Source organism: Aspergillus brasiliensis (genome assembly GCF_001889945.1).
Source record: "Aspergillus brasiliensis CBS 101740 unplaced genomic scaffold ASPBRscaffold_3, whole genome shotgun sequence".
Classification (NCBI taxonomy): Eukaryota; Fungi; Ascomycota; class Eurotiomycetes; order Eurotiales; family Aspergillaceae; genus Aspergillus; species Aspergillus brasiliensis.
Window position 1 is genome coordinate 2,598,459 of NW_027137444.1, and position 17,360 is coordinate 2,615,818.

A 17,360-nucleotide genomic window follows, 5' to 3' on the forward strand; every position below is an offset into this window, starting at 1 on the left:
GTTTACGGTATCGCAAGTTTGTCTACAGAGACCTTGAGAGGTGGGGGTTCAAGTTGGCATAGTGGGTTGTGTGTTGTTGCATAGCCATTGGTCATGATTACTCTATGTCGCTACATGGAGTTTTGTACTCAGAAGCATGATATACCCAAGCCGTGCTGTAGTAGTCTATAAACTAAGAAACGCTCAACCCTCCGACATGTTTCCCGGAGTCAAGAAATGAGAAAAGAAGCTGACTCATATAACATCATCTCATCCACTCGTCAAGTCCCAGTGCCCCATTCCCGATGACTTTGAATAAGAGAACATTATGGTATGGGGAACCACGGCGTGGTGATGATGACGGTGATGGGAAAACGCATCCAACAAAAAGAAATCTCCATTTCGTCTCCCGAATCTTAGTGCAAACGCCATCGCAGAAATAAGTCATCGCGCGAACATAACAGAACCGAGCAGTACCGGGGCCGAAACCCCTCACATGGTATCATAAGCGAATTTCATCAAGCCCCAGCACAACATCATCACTCCTCATCTAAACTCCCCGTTTACTGCGAGGCGCACTGCACACGCTCAGCACCAGGGGGAACATCATCGTCATCCTCGTCCATGGAGTTGGCGGCACCGTGTGCGCGAGCCTGAGAGGACTCGCTGGCATCAATATCCTCAAGCTCGAAGTCCTCGATCATGGCGTCCTGCGGGGGCTGGGACTGCTCCATACGAGGAGGCAGGACCTGCTCGAGCAACTCGAGGTTCTTGAGCTGATCCTTCTCGGGGAACTTGACATCGAATTGGATGTAAAGGTTACCGAAGTCGTGATGGCGGTAGGAAGGCATACCCTGGCCCTTGATAACCTTGATAGCACCTGCAGAGGGAACATTAGCCTGATGCGCAGAAGTCGACACTGGAAAGGGGAAGCACATACCAGGAGTGATGACCTCGCCCGGAGCGACGGTCACGGTCAACCACCGGTCGTCAAGGTGCTCAATGTTGATGGTACCACCGCCAAGAGCAGTGAGAAGGTCGATCTCGGCCTGGTAGAAGAGGTCGTCGTCCTTGCGCTGGAAACGGGGGTGGGGCTTCTGCTCAATCTCGAAAACGACGTCGCCGGGCAGAACACCGGGCATCTGGTCACCCTCGCCGCGGAACTCAATCTTGTGGCCGTTCTTCACACCACGATCAACGTGGACGTGGAGAACCTTGCGCTCGACGGTGGTCTTCTTGCCGTTACAGCGCTTGCAGCGGTCCTTCTCACGGATGATCTCACCCTCACCATTGCAGTCGGGGCAGACAGTCTGGAAACGCTGGATCATGGGACCCATCTGACGCATCATGGTCTTCATACCGGAACCATTGCAGCCGGTACACGACTTGACAGCACCCTCCTTACCACCGCGACCATCACAACCCGGGCAGATGACCGACTTCTGCAGGGCCAGCTTCGAGACCTTACCGCGGTAGATATCCTCGAGATTGACCTTGTGAACGTGGTGGATGGTACGAGCCTTCTTGGGACCCTGATCACGCATGCCACCACCGAACATGCCACCGAAACCACCACCGCCGCCGAAGAACTGAGCGAAGAGGTCCTCGGCGCCCATTCCACCGCCAGCACCACCATGCTCAAGACCCTCCTCACCGAGCTGGTCGTAGAGGTTACGCTTTTGGGGATCGGAAAGGGTTTCGTAAGCGTGAGACAGCTCCTTGAACTTCTCAGCGGCTTCGGGGTTGTTCGTGTTCTTGTCTAAAGGGATATCGCGTTAGTGGAACATCCGTGAATAGCTGGTAGAGAAGCGCCGCTCTCGCGGCTCTGCTTAGACTTACCAGGGTGGTACTTCAGAGCACCCTTCTTGTAGGCAGACTTGAGTTGGGCCTCAGAGGCCGTCGGGGGAACCTAACCACCTCACCGTTAGTTTCTGTGACGTGCAAAACCAGCCAAACATGGCGAAAACAAAGAACGTACCCCCAGAATGTCGTAGAACTTAGTTTCCTTGACCATTGTGATCTGTGTCTAGAAGAGCAAAAAAAAGTCGAAAGGCGAAAGTAGGTGTGGGCGACGGGGAGAAGCCGAGGGAAAATATAGAGGAAACAAGAACTTTTCGGAGGGACGAGACGGGACAATCCGATCCTAGAAAACCTTACACCGGGGTATGAAACAGGCGAAATAAAGAAGGCACGAAACTAAGGAACGTGAAGTAGTCCTTAGAGTAAGAGAGGAAGGAGTTTCAGGAGACGAGGGGAGAGGAGACTCAAAGGCGTGAGGGGGACAGATAGAGGTGGGAGGAAGAAGGAAGTTGGAGAGAGGGTCCGTCCGGGTGATAATCAAAGCCAGGAGAGAGAGAGCGAGAGCGAGAGAAGAGAAAGCGGCGACAGGGCGGCGGCTGAGACAAGTGAGAGGGTATCGTATGTGTAATCTGATTACCAGGACCAGGCACCAATCGACCTTGGATTTGCCGCACGAGCGCTGTGAAGACTCGCCAAGAGTTTCGAGATTTGCGTATTAAATACCGGAGATACGATGGGGCGAAACTCCGGGAGTATAGAAATGCTGGAGACGAGCGACCGCGCTTCCAACAGGCTGCAACTAGAGTTGAAGAGAAGAAAGGGAGCAGAAATCTGTGAGGATCAGATCTTTAACGTGGGAAGGAGATCGTCGTATGCTTTTGAACAAATTGTAATGTCCACGATGACAACGTCTCAGGCTGAATGGAGTTGTTCTCTTTGCTTCGACATGCCCCGTCACCCGCAGCCTTCATGGCCCGAGCGCGGCTTCTGACTGCTTCGATGCGATTCTGTGCCCTTCCACCGCTTTCGCAGCCTTTCCGTCGCTGACAATCGCCCTGGTAATTACCGGTTCGTGACCGTGGAGAGCGTTGGTTGCATCCATTTCTGGGGATATTACCAGGTGTATCACCGGGACTTTTCTATTTAGTTCGATACTACAGCATGGAGGGGTGGTTCTAAGTAAGCTGGTCCTTTCATAGCTCGGTAGTCTACGGCAGGGTGTGCCTGGGTATTATGGTCCAATCATATACGATTCACCGGGATCTTCATACTACCATTTTTTACTGCTGTGTACTGTGTAGCATATCGCCATCCACATTCACCACCGATCATTTACCTGTAAAAAATACCTACCCAGTATATTACAACCGGTAAATTCCAAGGAACAGAAGGAAAAGAAACTGCAAAATTAGACTTTGACGTAGCCGCCCGGATCTGCCTTGTCTCAAGATCAGATTCTTACCGGCACACAGCGCACTTTGCCTCAGGCACCGGAATTGTGGCGGGCGGTGGCTGATTGTCGGCTTATCGATAAGCAGAGGCGATTAGCCCGATGCGGAAGGAGGGGAAGAAAAAGCCTGTCGGGATTCCCCACCTGGAGACTTTCTTTGCGATCGCCAATTGCCGGCTGGCTTCGGATCAACTGCCTGATTTCTGGTGAAGGATATTGTTCTTCTGCTGTAGAGGCGGTTGATTATTCCGAGTACCAGAGCACCAGATAGAAAATCTACTTCTGTGGTTCTTGCCGGGACCGTAGATCAGAGATTCAGAGATTGATCCTCTGCGATAAGACGAGATAGTACGGAGTAGATAGATAATGCGGGATAACCCCGAATCTATCAGCCACTTGCCATCTGCCGTGATGGTGTGTGGGAGTTGTTGATCTTATGATTTGCTGGGTTGCTGAATGTTGGTTACAAGGGAAAGGGCATTCATCTAGATGAGATGTCTCATATACAATTAACACGAACCACATTGAGTTATAGTTCTTTACGAACCTTGAAGATGTTGAGCATTTGCTTGCGCTTATGCATGTCGATCCCCGAGCACCAAAGAGGCACTTTATGCATACCGTAACCTAAGAAAGTCTATCACATACACAAATAATCAAAACTGAGACAATCTCAAGTATGAGTGTACTAACAATATCCTCTATCTTTTATCTCAATGGCAGCAGCTATCTACCCTTTCATTATCATGGAGCTCCGCAGATCCAGCCCGATGCGGGTCAGTCCGGCAGTTAACCACACAGAGTTTGCTCCGTCTTGATGCTACCCCATCTTTCTATCCCTCTGCCATTACCCCTCCGAAAGCTTTATACCCGAATTTCAATTCAGCATACATCAATTGCAAACCACCATGGAGACTGACCCCGGATTCATTGCGGCTGTGGAAGAAGCCAAGCAAGGCGCTGCTGAGGGTGGTGTGCCCATTGGAGCTTGCTTGGTCTCCAAGGATGGCAAGATTCTAGGCCGCGGTCACAATATGCGCGTCCAGAAGGGTAGTCCGGTGTTGCACGTTCGTTGATTTCATTCATTGTCCATGCTATGGGTTTCTGGGTTCTAATCTCTACGGTCATAGGCTGAGATGTCCGCGCTCGAGAACTCCGGTCGTCTGCCTGCTTCGGCCTACGAAGGCGCTACTATGTACACTACCCTGTCGCCCTGCGACATGTGCACCGGTGCTTGCATCCTCTACAAGGTTAAGCGCGTTGTTGTGGGCGAGAACAAGAGCTTCATGGGTGGCGAGGAGTATCTTAAGAGCCGTGGCAAGGAGGTCGTGGTCTTGGATAATGCAGAGTGTAAGCAGCTGATGGAGAAGTTTATGAAGGAGAAGCCGGAGCTTTGGTAGGTATCCCATGCATCTCATTGAAATGGTCTAGACCTTTCTTGGAACATAAGCTGACTGTGTGATGACTTTTCAGGAACGAAGACATTTCCGTCTAAGCTTTTGAATTTCGTGAAGGTGCCAACGATATTGCTGGCCAGGCTCTCATGTACATAATCAAAGAATTGAAAGCTAGTTCCGGTCACATTGAGTACCAGTTTACACTGTCAGTCGGTGGATTTCCTCGAAGAAGAACTTGAGATCATCCGGGTTGACGAAAGGAGTGATACCTGTATGATATTAGCATTTTCGTAGCAAAATCACCTAGATGCTGGAAGTGCTTACCATGGCCCAAGTTGGCGATCCAGCCTTGCTTGCCCTTCTCGAATCCCCGAACCATAGTCTCCACAGCTTCCGTGATAGCCTCGCGACCTCCGTAGAGAACACCAGGGTCAGCATTACCCTGGATCGTCACGCGACCGTTGGCAATCCGCCTAGCCTCAGCGGGATCATGCAGCCAGTCCAAGCCAACAACATTGTAGCCCGACTCGCAGAGATCCTCAAGACCAAACCACGCACCCTTCGCGAAGACCGTCATCGGGACAGGCTCCAGCCCCATCTCCTTCAGCTTCTTGGGCAGATTCGCCGAAATGTGACGCAAGTAAGGAAGAGAGAACGACTTGAAAGCGGCCGGAGACAGCTCACCCGCCCACGAATCGAAGACCTGCACCAGCTGAGCACCAGCAGCAACCTGGAGTGCCAGATAGTCAACACAGATCTCAGCAATCTTCTGGAGCAGGGCCTGCGACTCCTTGGGGTACTTGTAGATCCACTTCTTCGACTGCACGAACAGCTTCGTGCCGCCTCCCTCTACCATGTAGCACAGGAGAGTCCACGGGGCACCGCAAAAGCCGATCAACGGCACACGGCCCTGCAGCTTGTGGCGGGTGAGGGTAATGGCCTTGTAGACGTAGTCGAGCTCCGACTTGACATCCACCTCCTTCTGCATCACTTTCTCGTATTGTCCGTCATCGGGCGACTGGAGCGGTTCCGGGAAATGAGGGCCCTTCTTGTCGACCATCTCAACCTGCATTCCCATAGCCTGAGGGATGACCAGAATATCGGAGAAGATAATCGCGGCATCGATGAGGCCGGCGTAGCGGTCGATGGGCTGGATCGTCAACGTCGATGCGACTTCGGGGTCGCGGCAGCATTCAAAAAAGTCGCGGCCGGCTTTGGCTTCATGGTATTCGGGGAGGTAGCGGCCAGCTACATAGCCAGTACAATATAGTCAGTTGTCCGAGAAGATTACTTGACATTGGGGTCTCGGAAGAGTGCAAAGCGAGTCATTTGCAGAGGGAGCCGTACCTTGCCGCATAACCCATATCGGAGGGCGCTGGACCTTTTCGCCTGCAATGGTATCAGTTTCGTCTCATTGAAAATATTGATCTGAAATCAAAATTACCCCTCGCAGCCCTCAGCAGGAGGTCGTTCTTCAATGGCTCGAATTGATGCTGCATTTTGACGTGGGATGTGTGAGTGATGGAGGGGACCTTGCGGAGGAGGGGCCCTTGACATGCAAGTCCTGCCGCCGTTCGCAGCCTCGGGCCGTAATTCCACTGGTCCTCTGTGGCTCAGGTAAGCCTCGTAAGTCTGGAACATCTGCTTATTCTACTGCAATGGTAATAAAAAGCATTTACGTGTCTTGAGAAAAATTATGCAATGTGAGGTTTATTTCCATTGTCAGATGCTACATGTATTGAAAGTATTCACCCGTACCCCCAACCGCGGCGACCAATGCAATGCCCATCGAATCCTTCACAACCAACATCGTCCTCGAGTACTACGCTCTTCTAGTCGCTACTTGAACACAAACCCCAGGACAAGCCCTAGTTCAGGGGATGGACAGCCCAGTGGCCTTACGTCCCAGCTACATTGAATCTGTGAACCTGAGAAAGCTGTTAGCTATCAGACCATCAAGAGTAATGTGTGACAAATGGCAAGTTGAATGGGTTGGTGTCAGCAAAAAATTAGAGTGTTTGTTGTTGCTGTTTTTGTTCGTCAAAGCAAGGAGCTCTGGGTTAAAAATATATCATCATTTCACCGGGGAGGGGATGTGCATGCGAAATAAAACAAAAAAATGATCAAAGCTCACCTTTTTCAGTTCATCAGATCAGGGCACGTGACTACGTCCCTATCTAGATGAAGGAAGATCATTGTTTCATGACCATGACAATCATTTTCATTTACCCAATCGTCAAGACCGGCAAGAAAAGTATCTAATACATGGCAGTCGTATCTCGTGCAACATTAACACGAGACGTTTAGTCGAAAAGGCCGAAGCCCATGTCCTCGTCGGACTCCTCCTCTTCCTCCTTGGCCTCCTCAGCGGCGGGAGCACCACCGGCAGCAGGGGCAGCGGCAGCGACAGGAGCAGCGGAGGCGTACGCATCAGGGTTGGCGATACGGTCCTTGAGCTCCTCAATCTCGGGCCAGCTGTACTCGGTCTCAAGAGCAACAGCAATAACGTTCTTGTAGCTGTTGACGAGGGAGTGGACAACAGCGGGGAGAGTGGGGTAGTTAACAGCCAGGGAGATGGTGGTGATGGTGTTAATGGCGCTGGAGAAGGCCTCAAGGAGCTGAGACTCCTCGATGTCCAGAACAGCAGAGCTGAAGCACTGACCCTGGTCGTAGACCTGGGCAATGGTCATACCATAGGTGAAAGGAGAGATGTTGAGCATGTTCAACAGGGTGGCCTCAGAGGGACCGACCTTGCTTCCAGCCTCAACGAGCTTGAGGTCGGTGGTAATTTCAATGGTACCACGAGCAATCTTGGTGGGGACACCGAGAGCCTGGAAGAAAGAGGTCTTACCGGGTTCCATACCGGTGTTACCGGCGGGAATCCAGACATCGAGAGGAGCGATGGCACCGGCACGAGCGGGAGCAGCGACACGGTTGGCAAGGATCTTCTCCTTGATGCCCTTGAGGTCACCGTTGGTGAAGATGAAACCAACGTTACCTGTGCAAGAGGGTTCAAATTAGCCAATTGATGTCAAGCCCAATCTCGGGAAACAAATTTCACTTACCCTTAACGAAGGGGAGCAGACGCTCGTACTCCGGGTTATCGTTGACGAAGCCCTTGATGGCACGGCGAACCTGGAAACCTCATCAGTATGCGAAACAAGCACATGTGATTTCCGAAGGACCATCATACCATGGTGTTCTTGCCCATCAGGACAACACCCTCGCCACGGAGACTCAGACGAATCTCGTGCATCTGCTGAGAGCTGACATTGTCGACACCGACAATGAAGACCGTCTTGTACTCATCGAGAAGGGCCTTGAGCTTCTCGAAGTAAGCGGCCTTGGTAGCAGACTTGCCCCCCATGTCTCCTTAATTCGCTGAAGATAGGATGTTTAAGGGCAAGGTAAATGTTTCGACTTTCGTGGTTGTCCGATTTGAATCGTGACGATGAAGTTCAAAAGTCCGGAAGGTCGCGTCGATTTTGGGAAATTCTTAGTTGTGGCCTCGCTTGTCGACCAGTCACGTGGGACCCGCTCTGCTCCGGCTCAGTCAGGAAGGCGGTCGGGCGCGCGGAGATGCAGCCATGATTGCGGCGGGACATCGACTTTTTACGGCGATCTACTGCGACAGCGGAGAAGAGGTCTTGCTTCTTGCTTCTATGTATCGTTGAGTTACTCTCTCCTGTCAATCTTTCTAAAATGGCCGCGCACTTCCAACACCCCTTGCAATGCCTCCGCTTGGTGCAGAGGTCGCCTGCGAACCTTCTGATAGGGTCAGCGGGCTCCAAGCTTTACTCTTACTCCGCAGAGACTGGCCAACAACTGGCAGTTTGGCCAAAAGATGTCGCCTCGAGTGAAAACAACCCTGTTGATGCAGAGTCCACGCCCGAGCAAGGGCCCCCGGAAAAGAAGCGAAAGGTCTCTTCGTCAGATTCTCAAACAATTGAGAAGCCCGCCTGGTCAAACATTCCCATAGTAACTGGCACTGCGAACGGGGAGCACATAGTTGCGCTTACCGCCGAAGATAAGTGCGTGCGTGTCTTCCAGGTTCAGGAAGATGGTTCTTTCGTTCAACTAAGCGAGAGGTGGGTGAATAGCACATTCTTTATTCTGGTACAAGATCTAAACACTCATGCTTTATACAGAGCCATGCCCAAGCGACCCTCCGCCATTACCCTCACTGATGACGACAGCACTATCCTGTGCGGTGACAAATTTGGAGACGTCTACTCGTTGCCACTGATTCCAAGCGACAAGCTCCCTGCTGTTACAAGAGCCCTCAGAAGCGCGAAACTCAGTCATCCGGCGGCAACGAACCTGACCGTGCATACGAAGGGCAACCGACGGGCTTTGGAACAACAGTTGCGTCTAGCAAGCGAAGGAAAGAAGGATGAGCAGTCCTCTGGCCCGACTTTCGAACACAAACTTCTGCTTGGCCATGTGTCGCTGCTCACGGATATGGCTTATGTCTCGCTCTCGGTGGATGAAAACAAGAAGCGCAGCTACATCCTGACTGCCGACCGAGATGAACACATCCGCGTCTCCCGTGGTCCTCCTCAGGCTCATGTCATTGAAAATTACTGCTTGGGCCATACGGCATTCGTCAGCAAGCTTTGTGTGCCCCAGTGGGCACCCCAGTATCTCGTATCTGGCGGAGGCGACAACTACCTGCTCGTTTGGAATTGGGCCGAAGGCCGAATTCTGCAGAAGGTTTCTTTGGTAGACGAGGCTTCGGAAGCTACGGAGGTTGCAGTGCAGGGTATCTGGGCGACATCGCTCGGGGACCTGCGTATCATCCTGGTCGCACTTCACGGGTGAGTGTTCTTCATTACACCCCTCTCATCTATTCACTACCCAAGTACATATTTTAACCGGAGTAGGTCCACCCGTCTGCAATGCTTTACGCTGGAAGCCGACGGCACCTTGAATGCTCAAGCTTCCATCCAACTCTCTGGCAACGTCCTCGATCTTACTACTGTCGAGAAAGACAGCACCATCCTTGTCTCCGTCGACACCGTCCGCCAGCCTGACTCAACTCAAGAATGGAGAGCCAGCCCCTCCTCCCCTTCCACCTTGATCGAAGCATTCCGCATCAAGACAGGTGCCGATAGATTCGAATGGGAGCCGACCGCGGTGTCTGTGACAGACAAGATCAACTCCACCGGAACGGAAGAAATCCCAGCAATCGTGGAAGAGAAGCAACGGAAGGAACTGAACGACTCGCTATATGGATTGGGACATCTTCGGAAGAGGAAGGGTGAAGATGAGTGAAAAGCAAAATAACTAAGATTATAAAAAGTTTGGTATTTTGCATATAGATAATATACTCGTCATGAGGAATGTATATACCTGTCAACTGTCAACGAGTTATTGGAATTCTTAAGTTATGCTAGCGTCTACGCAATTACTTCTCTACCGCTTTTTCAGTTTCATACTGTACAAAGAAGTAAACCGTACAGTAATGAGCCAGCTATACCCACAAGTTACATGTAGACAGTACTGACACTTACTCTAGCATCACCCCTAATGCTTCAATATCTACCTTGACCATGGCATCATCGAGCACTACAATATCTGTTATACTTGCTTTAATGATAGACACTATGTGCATAAGAATCAGCTGTCCTCAATGTACGCCCGTGTGATTTCATTTCAAACTATATCTGTCTAAGCGAGCTTCTCCTCTTCACCCCACATCAGATAAATAGCGTATTGAGATAGATGTGCTGAGACACTATACAGAGTGTCAAGAAAACCTAAAATGGACTGCATCATACGGCAGCTGATATTACTAGAGCCTTTCACAGCATGGGAGTAATCTGCACTGTAAGCTTCCAGGATCCTTGAAGATGTGGTGTGGAGTTTTAGAAGGTGTAAGCTGTGCACTCTAATACATCTGTCATTGTTGATGTTGAGCATATGATGGAGAGTTAAAGTGAGAAGCTTTAGGATGGGGATGTTTAAGCGAGAAACCTTATACGTAGCTGATGTCGGTTAGTATCGTATATTGACGGGATGCTGGGTAGATGACTTGTAGAGTCCTCCATTGAATCGAGTGTCATGTTATACCTCATTGGAGGGGTGCCCCAAAGCTCGGTCATGTGCTCTGCACAAGCAGAAGGACACAGACAGCAAAGAATATCTCGTGACCTTTCCTGCAGCAAGATGCCAGACTCTCAGACGAGAGTGTTGGAACTGACCCAGATGAGGTGGATGCAGTATATTGTCACAGTCACACGGACAGTTAAGCACGTTAAGCTATCGAACCCATGGCAGTGGGGTTATGTGGAAGATGACAACATGTTTGAGCTAAAGTTGACGGCTGTCTTAAGACATATTACCGAACTTTAGATGGCCTTCCAGGAGAAAAACAAAGATCAAGGTTTGCAGATCATTGTTGTTGGCAGTTAGTCTGGGTCTGTGCCAGAACTGTCTGTCACGCTTAGCCCCCTTCTATGGTCGTTCTTATGAGACAACTCGATCAACTTGATGTACAATGAGCGCATTTCTGTCAGATGAAGGAGGCTCTAATACCCGCATGTGCTGTATATTTCTAGTCAGCAGACCGGACATTTTGTTGATCTGTTCGGCCACGAGAACGTCGCATATGTTAGTGTTTTGGGTAGGTAGTATTTGCGGCGGGGTTCTGTCAGATTTGTCCTCGCTCTGATAGGTCCTCGATGCTATGGAAGCATCGGGATACGAGGGTTGAAAAGTGATGGGTTGAGCTCAACGTTCGATGGATTGTCCATACCACGGAGGTGCCGTAGCTGCAGGGGTGCAGTAGACTACTCTGTAGAGATGGACGGAAAGGACGAGAGGTATCTCCGCGCACTGAAGGGACAAGGCAACTAATGCGGAAGAGGCTCCCGCTGTTAGTCAGAGTAATGAGAGATTAATCTACAAAAGTGGCTCTTCATTTTGGACACGGTCGGACCGGAGGACGTGCTGCTCACCGAATCGTTCGATATATACTCCTCCGTAGGCATGCATCAAACCACATCAAATTAGTCTTCCAATGATTTCCCACAACAGCCGCATCACGCAGTGATAAGATCGATGGCGCAATTCTGGGGAACCTCCTTAGTTCGCAGCTATTTCTTAGGTACATATGCACCAGCTAAGCCGGGCAATCCTTCTGAAGTGCTGAGACACTACCTGGTCAGCACAATCCGTCTGATTGGGTGAGACACTAGCTGCTCCGAGGAGACATCCTAGTCGCATAAATCTTATAGATGCAGCGTTGAGTTGGATACTAGAGCCAACGCAGTTGCTAATGAAAATTCGACAAAGTTCAGAAGCGGTAGTGCATATGGCCTGAAGCCGCCGTCAACATGACCTGTTAGAGACAGAATATCTCTTTCCATTTGGGGTTGGGTGAGCCGTGCTAGATCGACTATGGAATTGTAGATCAGCAAGGTACGTAGCAGGGAAGCTGTCTTCTCGGGCTTCCATGTTTATCTGATGGAACTGGAAGAGGAGATTGTTTCTCAGTATTTCCATAACCACCAGAGTGCCAAGCCACATCGGCAAAGTTTCGTTGGAAAAGCTGAAAGACAATCTTGATTTTCCCATCTGTGGCATCCACAATTAACTACAGAATGAATAAAAAGTAGTACGTAGTTGAAACTGTCCCGTCGACTTGTACTACTGCCGCTTAGTAGTAGTACAGAGTAAGTAGTAGGTTCACGACACACCGATGTATTGGTGCCATGCACATGTGGAAATTGTATTTTAATTTATACCAGATTACAATGGGTAGACATTAAATGGTTCAATGACCCTGAAACTCCAGTTATCCAGATCTACCCAGAGACAAACAGATTCTGGCAGTCCAGGCCGAGATGAGATGGGATGCACTCGTCATCCCGGGCATCGGAGATAGAGTACGGAATACTAGAATCTAAATACTTTGAAATAAAGTGGGAAAATAGAAAATAGGGAATTATTGGCGGCAAGTCAATCCAGGGAGGCAAACAGAGGGAAAAACGGGGAGGTACCAGAGAAGATAACTAACAAGGGGGCAACAGAGCGGCCTAGCCGATACTTGGTCGAAACCGCGCCGCCCACACGTGGACCGGCCATCTTTCACCATCAGCTGGCGCGATGGCGTGTTCTCGCACTATTCCCATTGGCCGCCGCCTGCCCGCCGCGGATGCTGCTCTCCAATCCCCAGGGACCATCCTCATTGGTTGATACCCGGATTTTGTCCCAATTCCGGTGGGCGGTGTACCTTGGCAATATGGCGGATGGAGTCTCACTCAACTTACTTTCCTTTTTGGCTCCTCCATCTGCGAACGTCGGACAAATGCTGGATCCATCACGAAAAGAAACATCCCCTCTGGGTTGCGACTACCGAGACTGAACTCCATCCGTTCGGCTCTTCTGAGTAGTGAACCGTATAACCATCATGATGATGACTTCGGTTCTGTGGATGTCCGGAGGTTAATCCTCTCTGGATGCTCGACGGCAGTGCTGCACACTTGATACACACTCCCTCCTTTCCATGCAAAGCGCAAACCATGGGCCCAGTCGGTGGGCGGGCACTTGCTCCACGGCTCATCGTCATCTTTCGCTTCCAGACCCCCGGCCAAACCCACCTAAACGGCGCTCTTACGCCAGCTTCCTCTGACGAGCTTGGCCCTCCCTGCAGGTTAGGGAATTTTTCTTAGTTGCGTGTTGACGACGGGCTTATGAATATTCCAGACGGCGTGCTTTTTGCCCTTGACGATCCCTGGTGGATCAGCTGCCCCATCACTGCGCGTTTCTTGCTGATGCTCCCTTCCCGGTTAATAATAGTCGTATCATGGTCGTCGTTGTCAATGCCATTTTGGCGCAGAATAATCCATTGATCGGCTTGCATCAACTCCCGTTGCGACGTCCGCTCTCCCCCACGGAGACCCGTGTCACCTTACTCCTTGTGACAAGACCAATCACTTTAAAACTCTCTGGACTGACTTCCCTCGAACTCCTTTCACTGCTTGCTCATCCTTCTCCTTCTTTCCATTTTTACTTCTCTGGCTATTTGTGTTGTTGAAACACTTGCGCGGGTCGGATCTGCTGGTCTCAACTTCCGCTCGACCACATTTTTCCCCGTGCGCCACATCTACATCATTTCCTAGCAGAACTTCGAAAAGCCGCGTGTGCTTTTCTTGGACTTTTTGTTCTCTCATATTTTTCATATCATTTTTATCTGATAGTTCGTTTGAGTTCAACTTGCTCGTGTAGCCTGGATCCTGACGTTGAAAAGAGGGTCGAGTGGGCATTTTGATATTTCGCGTTCATAGCTCCCGATCACGACATCGGCGCTTGGCTTCGGATATTCATTTTAAAACCACACTACCGGCCGCCTCCACTTTTATATCATTTGCCATCAACCTTGCAATGGGGCTTGCCTAAGTACACCCCTAGAAGATATATTACCTTGGAGGACTCTGGACTTCTCCTTTCAATCACTCGAGCATTGTCGTTGAGCAGCTCCGGTCGTCAACGCCAAATTTCCACTCTCCAAGTGGCTTGGGGCACCGTCTTGCCCTAGAAACAGTCCCGTCCTGCCATCCGAGGCCCTTCCCGACAACCATGTCGCAAGACCTCATGACCAAGACTGGCCACGGCCTGGCCAAAGTTTTGGGTATCAAATTACCTTATCGGGATCCCCTTGGAGCTCACTCAGACCCCGTCACTCGGGGCGAATCGACCTTCTCATACGGCACCGTTGATACATACTCTTATCTGGAGCCGGAACCTACGAGTGCCGAATGGCTTAAAGAAATCTGTCCATCCTGGAATGATGTTTACATGTACTTTTACAGACTCTTCCCGTTCCTGTCATGGATCACGAGTTATAACTTGCAATGGTTCTTCGGTGATCTTGTTGCTGGTAAGTTGCTGCATTGGGTCCTGGTGCTGTGTGTATGTGTGGCAAAAGTATCTGACTTTGACAAGGTGTAACTGTCGGTGCTGTCGTTGTCCCGCAAGGAATGGCCTATGCCAAACTTGCGGAACTACCAGTGCAGTATGGGCTCTACTCATCGTTCATGGGTGTACTGGTTTATTGGTTCTTTGCCACGTCCAAGGATATCACTATCGGGGTAGGTGCCATCTTCAATATATTGCAGTCATTGGGTCAAGTTCCTAACGAGATGCCTTCTAGCCTGTTGCTGTAATGTCCACAGTGGTCGGAACGATTGTGCTCCAGGCGCAGAAAGAGATCCCCGATGTTCCAGGACATATCGTTGCATCTTGCCTGGCTATCATCTGCGGTGCCATCGTCTGTGCTCTCGGTCTCCTTCGGCTCGGCTTCATCGTTGATTTCATTCCTCTTCCTGCGATTTCAGCTTTCATGACGGGATCCGCTCTCAACATCGCTGCCGGCCAGGTAAAGAAGCTCCTCGGAGAATCAGCCGACTTCTCCACCAGAGGCTCAACATACATGATCATCATCAATACGTTGAAGTACCTTCCTACCGCTGGTATCGATGCTGCCCTTGGTGTCACAGCCTTGGCCATGCTGTACATGATTCGTTCGGCTTGCAACTATGGTGCTCGCAAGTACCCTCGCCAGGCTAAAGTGTGGTTCTTCGCGTCGACGCTGCGAACTGTCTTTGTCATCCTTTTCTACACCATGATCAGTGCGGCCGTCAACCTTCACCGCAAGGATAACCCGATGTTCGATCTTCTGGGCAGTGTCCCACGGGGTGCGTTTGATCCCTGATATATCCGTCTTTCAAAGGGTAGAGGACTAACTTGTATATGTGCCCCTCAGGTTTCCAAAATGCGACTGTCCCTGTTGTCAATACCAGGATCATCAAGGTCTTTGCCAGTCAGCTCCCTGCCTGTGTCATTGTCCTCCTTATCGAGCATATCGCAATCTCCAAGTCCTTTGGCCGTGTCAACAACTATACCATCGAGCCGTCTCAAGAATTGGTTGGTATTGGTGTGACCAACCTTCTTGGTCCTTTCCTGGGCGCGTACCCTGCCACCGGATCCTTTTCCCGGACCGCCATCAAGTCGAAGGCGGGTGTTCGGACTCCCTTGGCTGGCTGTATTACCGCCATTGTCGTGTTGCTCGCCATCTACGCTCTGACTGCCGTTTTCTACTATATCCCCCAAGCCGCTCTTTCCGGTGTTATTATCCACGCTGTCGGCGATTTGATCACACCTCCCAACACTGTGTATCAATTCTGGCGTGTTTCACCCCTTGATGCCATCATTTTCTTCATCGGTGTCATTGTAACTGTTTTCACCTCGATCGAGGATGGAATCTACTGCACTGTCTGTGTGTCCGTGGCTGTGCTGCTTTTCCGCGTTGCCAAGGCTCGCGGTCAGTTCCTGGGTCGGGTTACTATTCACTCCGTTGTTGGCGATCACCTGGTGCAAGGGGATGGCAAGTATGGACCGGGTGGTTCCCCTGATGCCCCCAACGATGATGAGGGCGGCTCTCGTCGGTCTATCTTCCTTCCTCTTAACCATACCGATGGCTCGAATCCCGAGGTTGAAGTGGAGCAGCCACACCCCGGTATCTTCATTTACCGGTTCTCTGAGGGCTTCAACTACCCCAACGCAAACCACTACACCGACTACTTGGTTCAGGCAATCTTCCGACAGACGCGTCGCACCAACCCATTCTCTTACGCTCGTCTCGGTGATCGGCCATGGAATGACCCCGGCTCTCGGAAGGGCAACGAAGAGCAGAACCGCTCGCACCGGCCCATCCTCCGCGCCATTATTCTCGATTTCTCGTCGGTCAACAATGTTGATGTGACTTCCATCCAAAACCTGATTGATGTTCGCAACCAGCTCGATCTCTATGCCTCTCCTCGCACTGTGCAGTGGCACTTCGCTCATATCAACAACCGCTGGACGAAACGAGCACTGGCAGCCGCAGGTTTCGGCTACCCGACACCCACCTCTGATGACGGGTTCCACCGGTGGAAGCCGATCTTCAGTGTGGCTGAGATCGAAGGACGAGCGTCTGCTGCGGCTCATGCCGAGATGATCAACAACGAGCATGCCCATCAGAACGCCGTCAAGCATGACATCGAGGAGGGTCTCAAGCATGAAGCCCACATGACCGAGCGCGAGGCCCCCGGAAACGATATCGAAGCGTCGTCCGACAACAGCAGCACGCCGGACGACAAGTTGGCGCGCGATCTCAAGGACAGCAAAGCATACCGCAATCGGCGCAAGGCGGCGGTGGTGCAGGGCATCAACCGGCCATTCTTCCACATTGACTTGACAAGTGCGCTCGAGAGTGCCTTGGCCAACTCGCCTCCGGAAGAGCCTATTGAAGAGCCAAGCGCATGAGTTGATCCACGATCGGTATAAAAGATGAGCGATACTCCCTGGCTGGAGCTTCGAGATGATTATATTTCATGGTTTTTCTTACCTGGGGTTTTGCTTTGGAGCGAGTCGGATTTACGATTTTATTTACTGTCGATTGAAGCTATACCCCTGATGTCTCGCTATGTGTATATAGATAGACTCGTTCAAGACGTACATATATTGTTTAATGCGTTCATGCTATCCGAACCACGTCCTATATAGATTTGATTACTTAAAAGATATTCCTTGAGCTCGATATTGTAGTAGTTAATCAATAATGTTGACGAAGAGGCTGAGTTGGCAGAGTCAAAGTCTTCCTGATTCCTCGCAGTCATTGCCGCATTCGGTAGGGCTTGCGCTTGATACCATCCCCGGCCAATCAGACGGGCGCGCAATACTTGCTCGAA

At 50.8% G+C, this 17,360-nt stretch overlaps 8 protein-coding genes across 8 annotated transcripts; 4 read left to right on the forward strand and 4 right to left on the reverse strand.

Annotated features, from left to right (window-relative positions):
- Positions 1-52: 52 nt before the first annotated feature.
- Positions 53-2,023, reverse strand: ASPBRDRAFT_40283 (type I HSP40 co-chaperone YDJ1). The gene is made up of 4 exons (XM_067624321.1): positions 1,958-2,023; positions 1,819-1,888; positions 920-1,738; positions 53-859 (listed from the first exon to the last, which is right to left on the reverse strand). Exons 1-4 carry the CDS (start codon positions 1,991-1,993, stop codon positions 543-545), a joined length of 1,242 nt encoding a protein of 413 aa, XP_067482284.1. The 5' UTR covers positions 1,994-2,023; the 3' UTR covers positions 53-542.
- A 2,114-nt stretch (positions 2,024-4,137) lies between these two features.
- On the forward strand, positions 4,138-4,724 carry ASPBRDRAFT_193708 (cytosine deaminase; the record flags this gene model as incomplete). Its single annotated transcript, XM_067620662.1, has 3 exons — positions 4,138-4,296; positions 4,360-4,625; positions 4,703-4,724. The coding sequence occupies 3 exons, from the start codon at positions 4,138-4,140 to the stop codon at positions 4,722-4,724; spliced, it is 447 nt and encodes a 148-aa protein (XP_067482285.1).
- On the reverse strand, positions 4,702-6,170 carry ASPBRDRAFT_172619 (uroporphyrinogen decarboxylase HEM12). The gene is made up of 4 exons (XM_067619731.1): positions 6,071-6,170; positions 5,974-6,015; positions 4,951-5,874; positions 4,702-4,895 (listed from the first exon to the last, which is right to left on the reverse strand). The coding sequence occupies exons 1-4, from the start codon at positions 6,123-6,125 to the stop codon at positions 4,825-4,827; spliced, it is 1,092 nt and encodes a 363-aa protein (XP_067482286.1). The 5' UTR covers positions 6,126-6,170; the 3' UTR covers positions 4,702-4,824.
- A 759-nt stretch (positions 6,171-6,929) lies between these two features.
- ASPBRDRAFT_120598 (60S ribosomal protein uL10) lies at positions 6,930-7,993 on the reverse strand (the record flags this gene model as incomplete). The annotated part of the gene is made up of 3 exons (XM_067617363.1): positions 6,930-7,624; positions 7,692-7,761; positions 7,820-7,993. The coding sequence occupies 3 exons, from the start codon at positions 7,991-7,993 to the stop codon at positions 6,930-6,932; spliced, it is 939 nt and encodes a 312-aa protein (XP_067482287.1).
- A 260-nt stretch (positions 7,994-8,253) lies between these two features.
- trm82 (putative tRNA methyltransferase) lies at positions 8,254-10,048 on the forward strand. The gene is made up of 3 exons (XM_067624322.1): positions 8,254-8,714; positions 8,775-9,443; positions 9,510-10,048. Exons 1-3 carry the CDS (start codon positions 8,329-8,331, stop codon positions 9,898-9,900), a joined length of 1,446 nt encoding a protein of 481 aa, XP_067482288.1. The 5' UTR covers positions 8,254-8,328; the 3' UTR covers positions 9,901-10,048.
- Positions 10,049-12,383: 2,335 nt separating this feature from the next.
- ASPBRDRAFT_53006 (uncharacterized protein) lies at positions 12,384-13,301 on the forward strand (the record flags this gene model as incomplete). Its single annotated transcript, XM_067626990.1, has 3 exons — positions 12,384-12,387; positions 12,660-12,928; positions 13,074-13,301. The coding sequence occupies 3 exons, from the start codon at positions 12,384-12,386 to the stop codon at positions 13,299-13,301; spliced, it is 501 nt and encodes a 166-aa protein (XP_067482289.1).
- Positions 13,302-13,562: 261 nt separating this feature from the next.
- Positions 13,563-13,895, reverse strand: ASPBRDRAFT_28014 (uncharacterized protein; the record flags this gene model as incomplete). The annotated part of the gene is made up of 1 exon (XM_067622461.1): positions 13,563-13,895. The coding sequence occupies one exon, from the start codon at positions 13,893-13,895 to the stop codon at positions 13,563-13,565; it is 333 nt and encodes a 110-aa protein (XP_067482290.1).
- Positions 13,896-14,208: 313 nt separating this feature from the next.
- On the forward strand, positions 14,209-16,935 carry ASPBRDRAFT_119879 (SLC26/SulP family anion transporter; the record flags this gene model as incomplete). Its single annotated transcript, XM_067617299.1, has 4 exons — positions 14,209-14,509; positions 14,575-14,720; positions 14,783-15,326; positions 15,395-16,935. 4 exons carry the CDS (start codon positions 14,209-14,211, stop codon positions 16,933-16,935), a joined length of 2,532 nt encoding a protein of 843 aa, XP_067482291.1.
- Between the last annotated feature and the right edge of the window lie 425 nt (positions 16,936-17,360).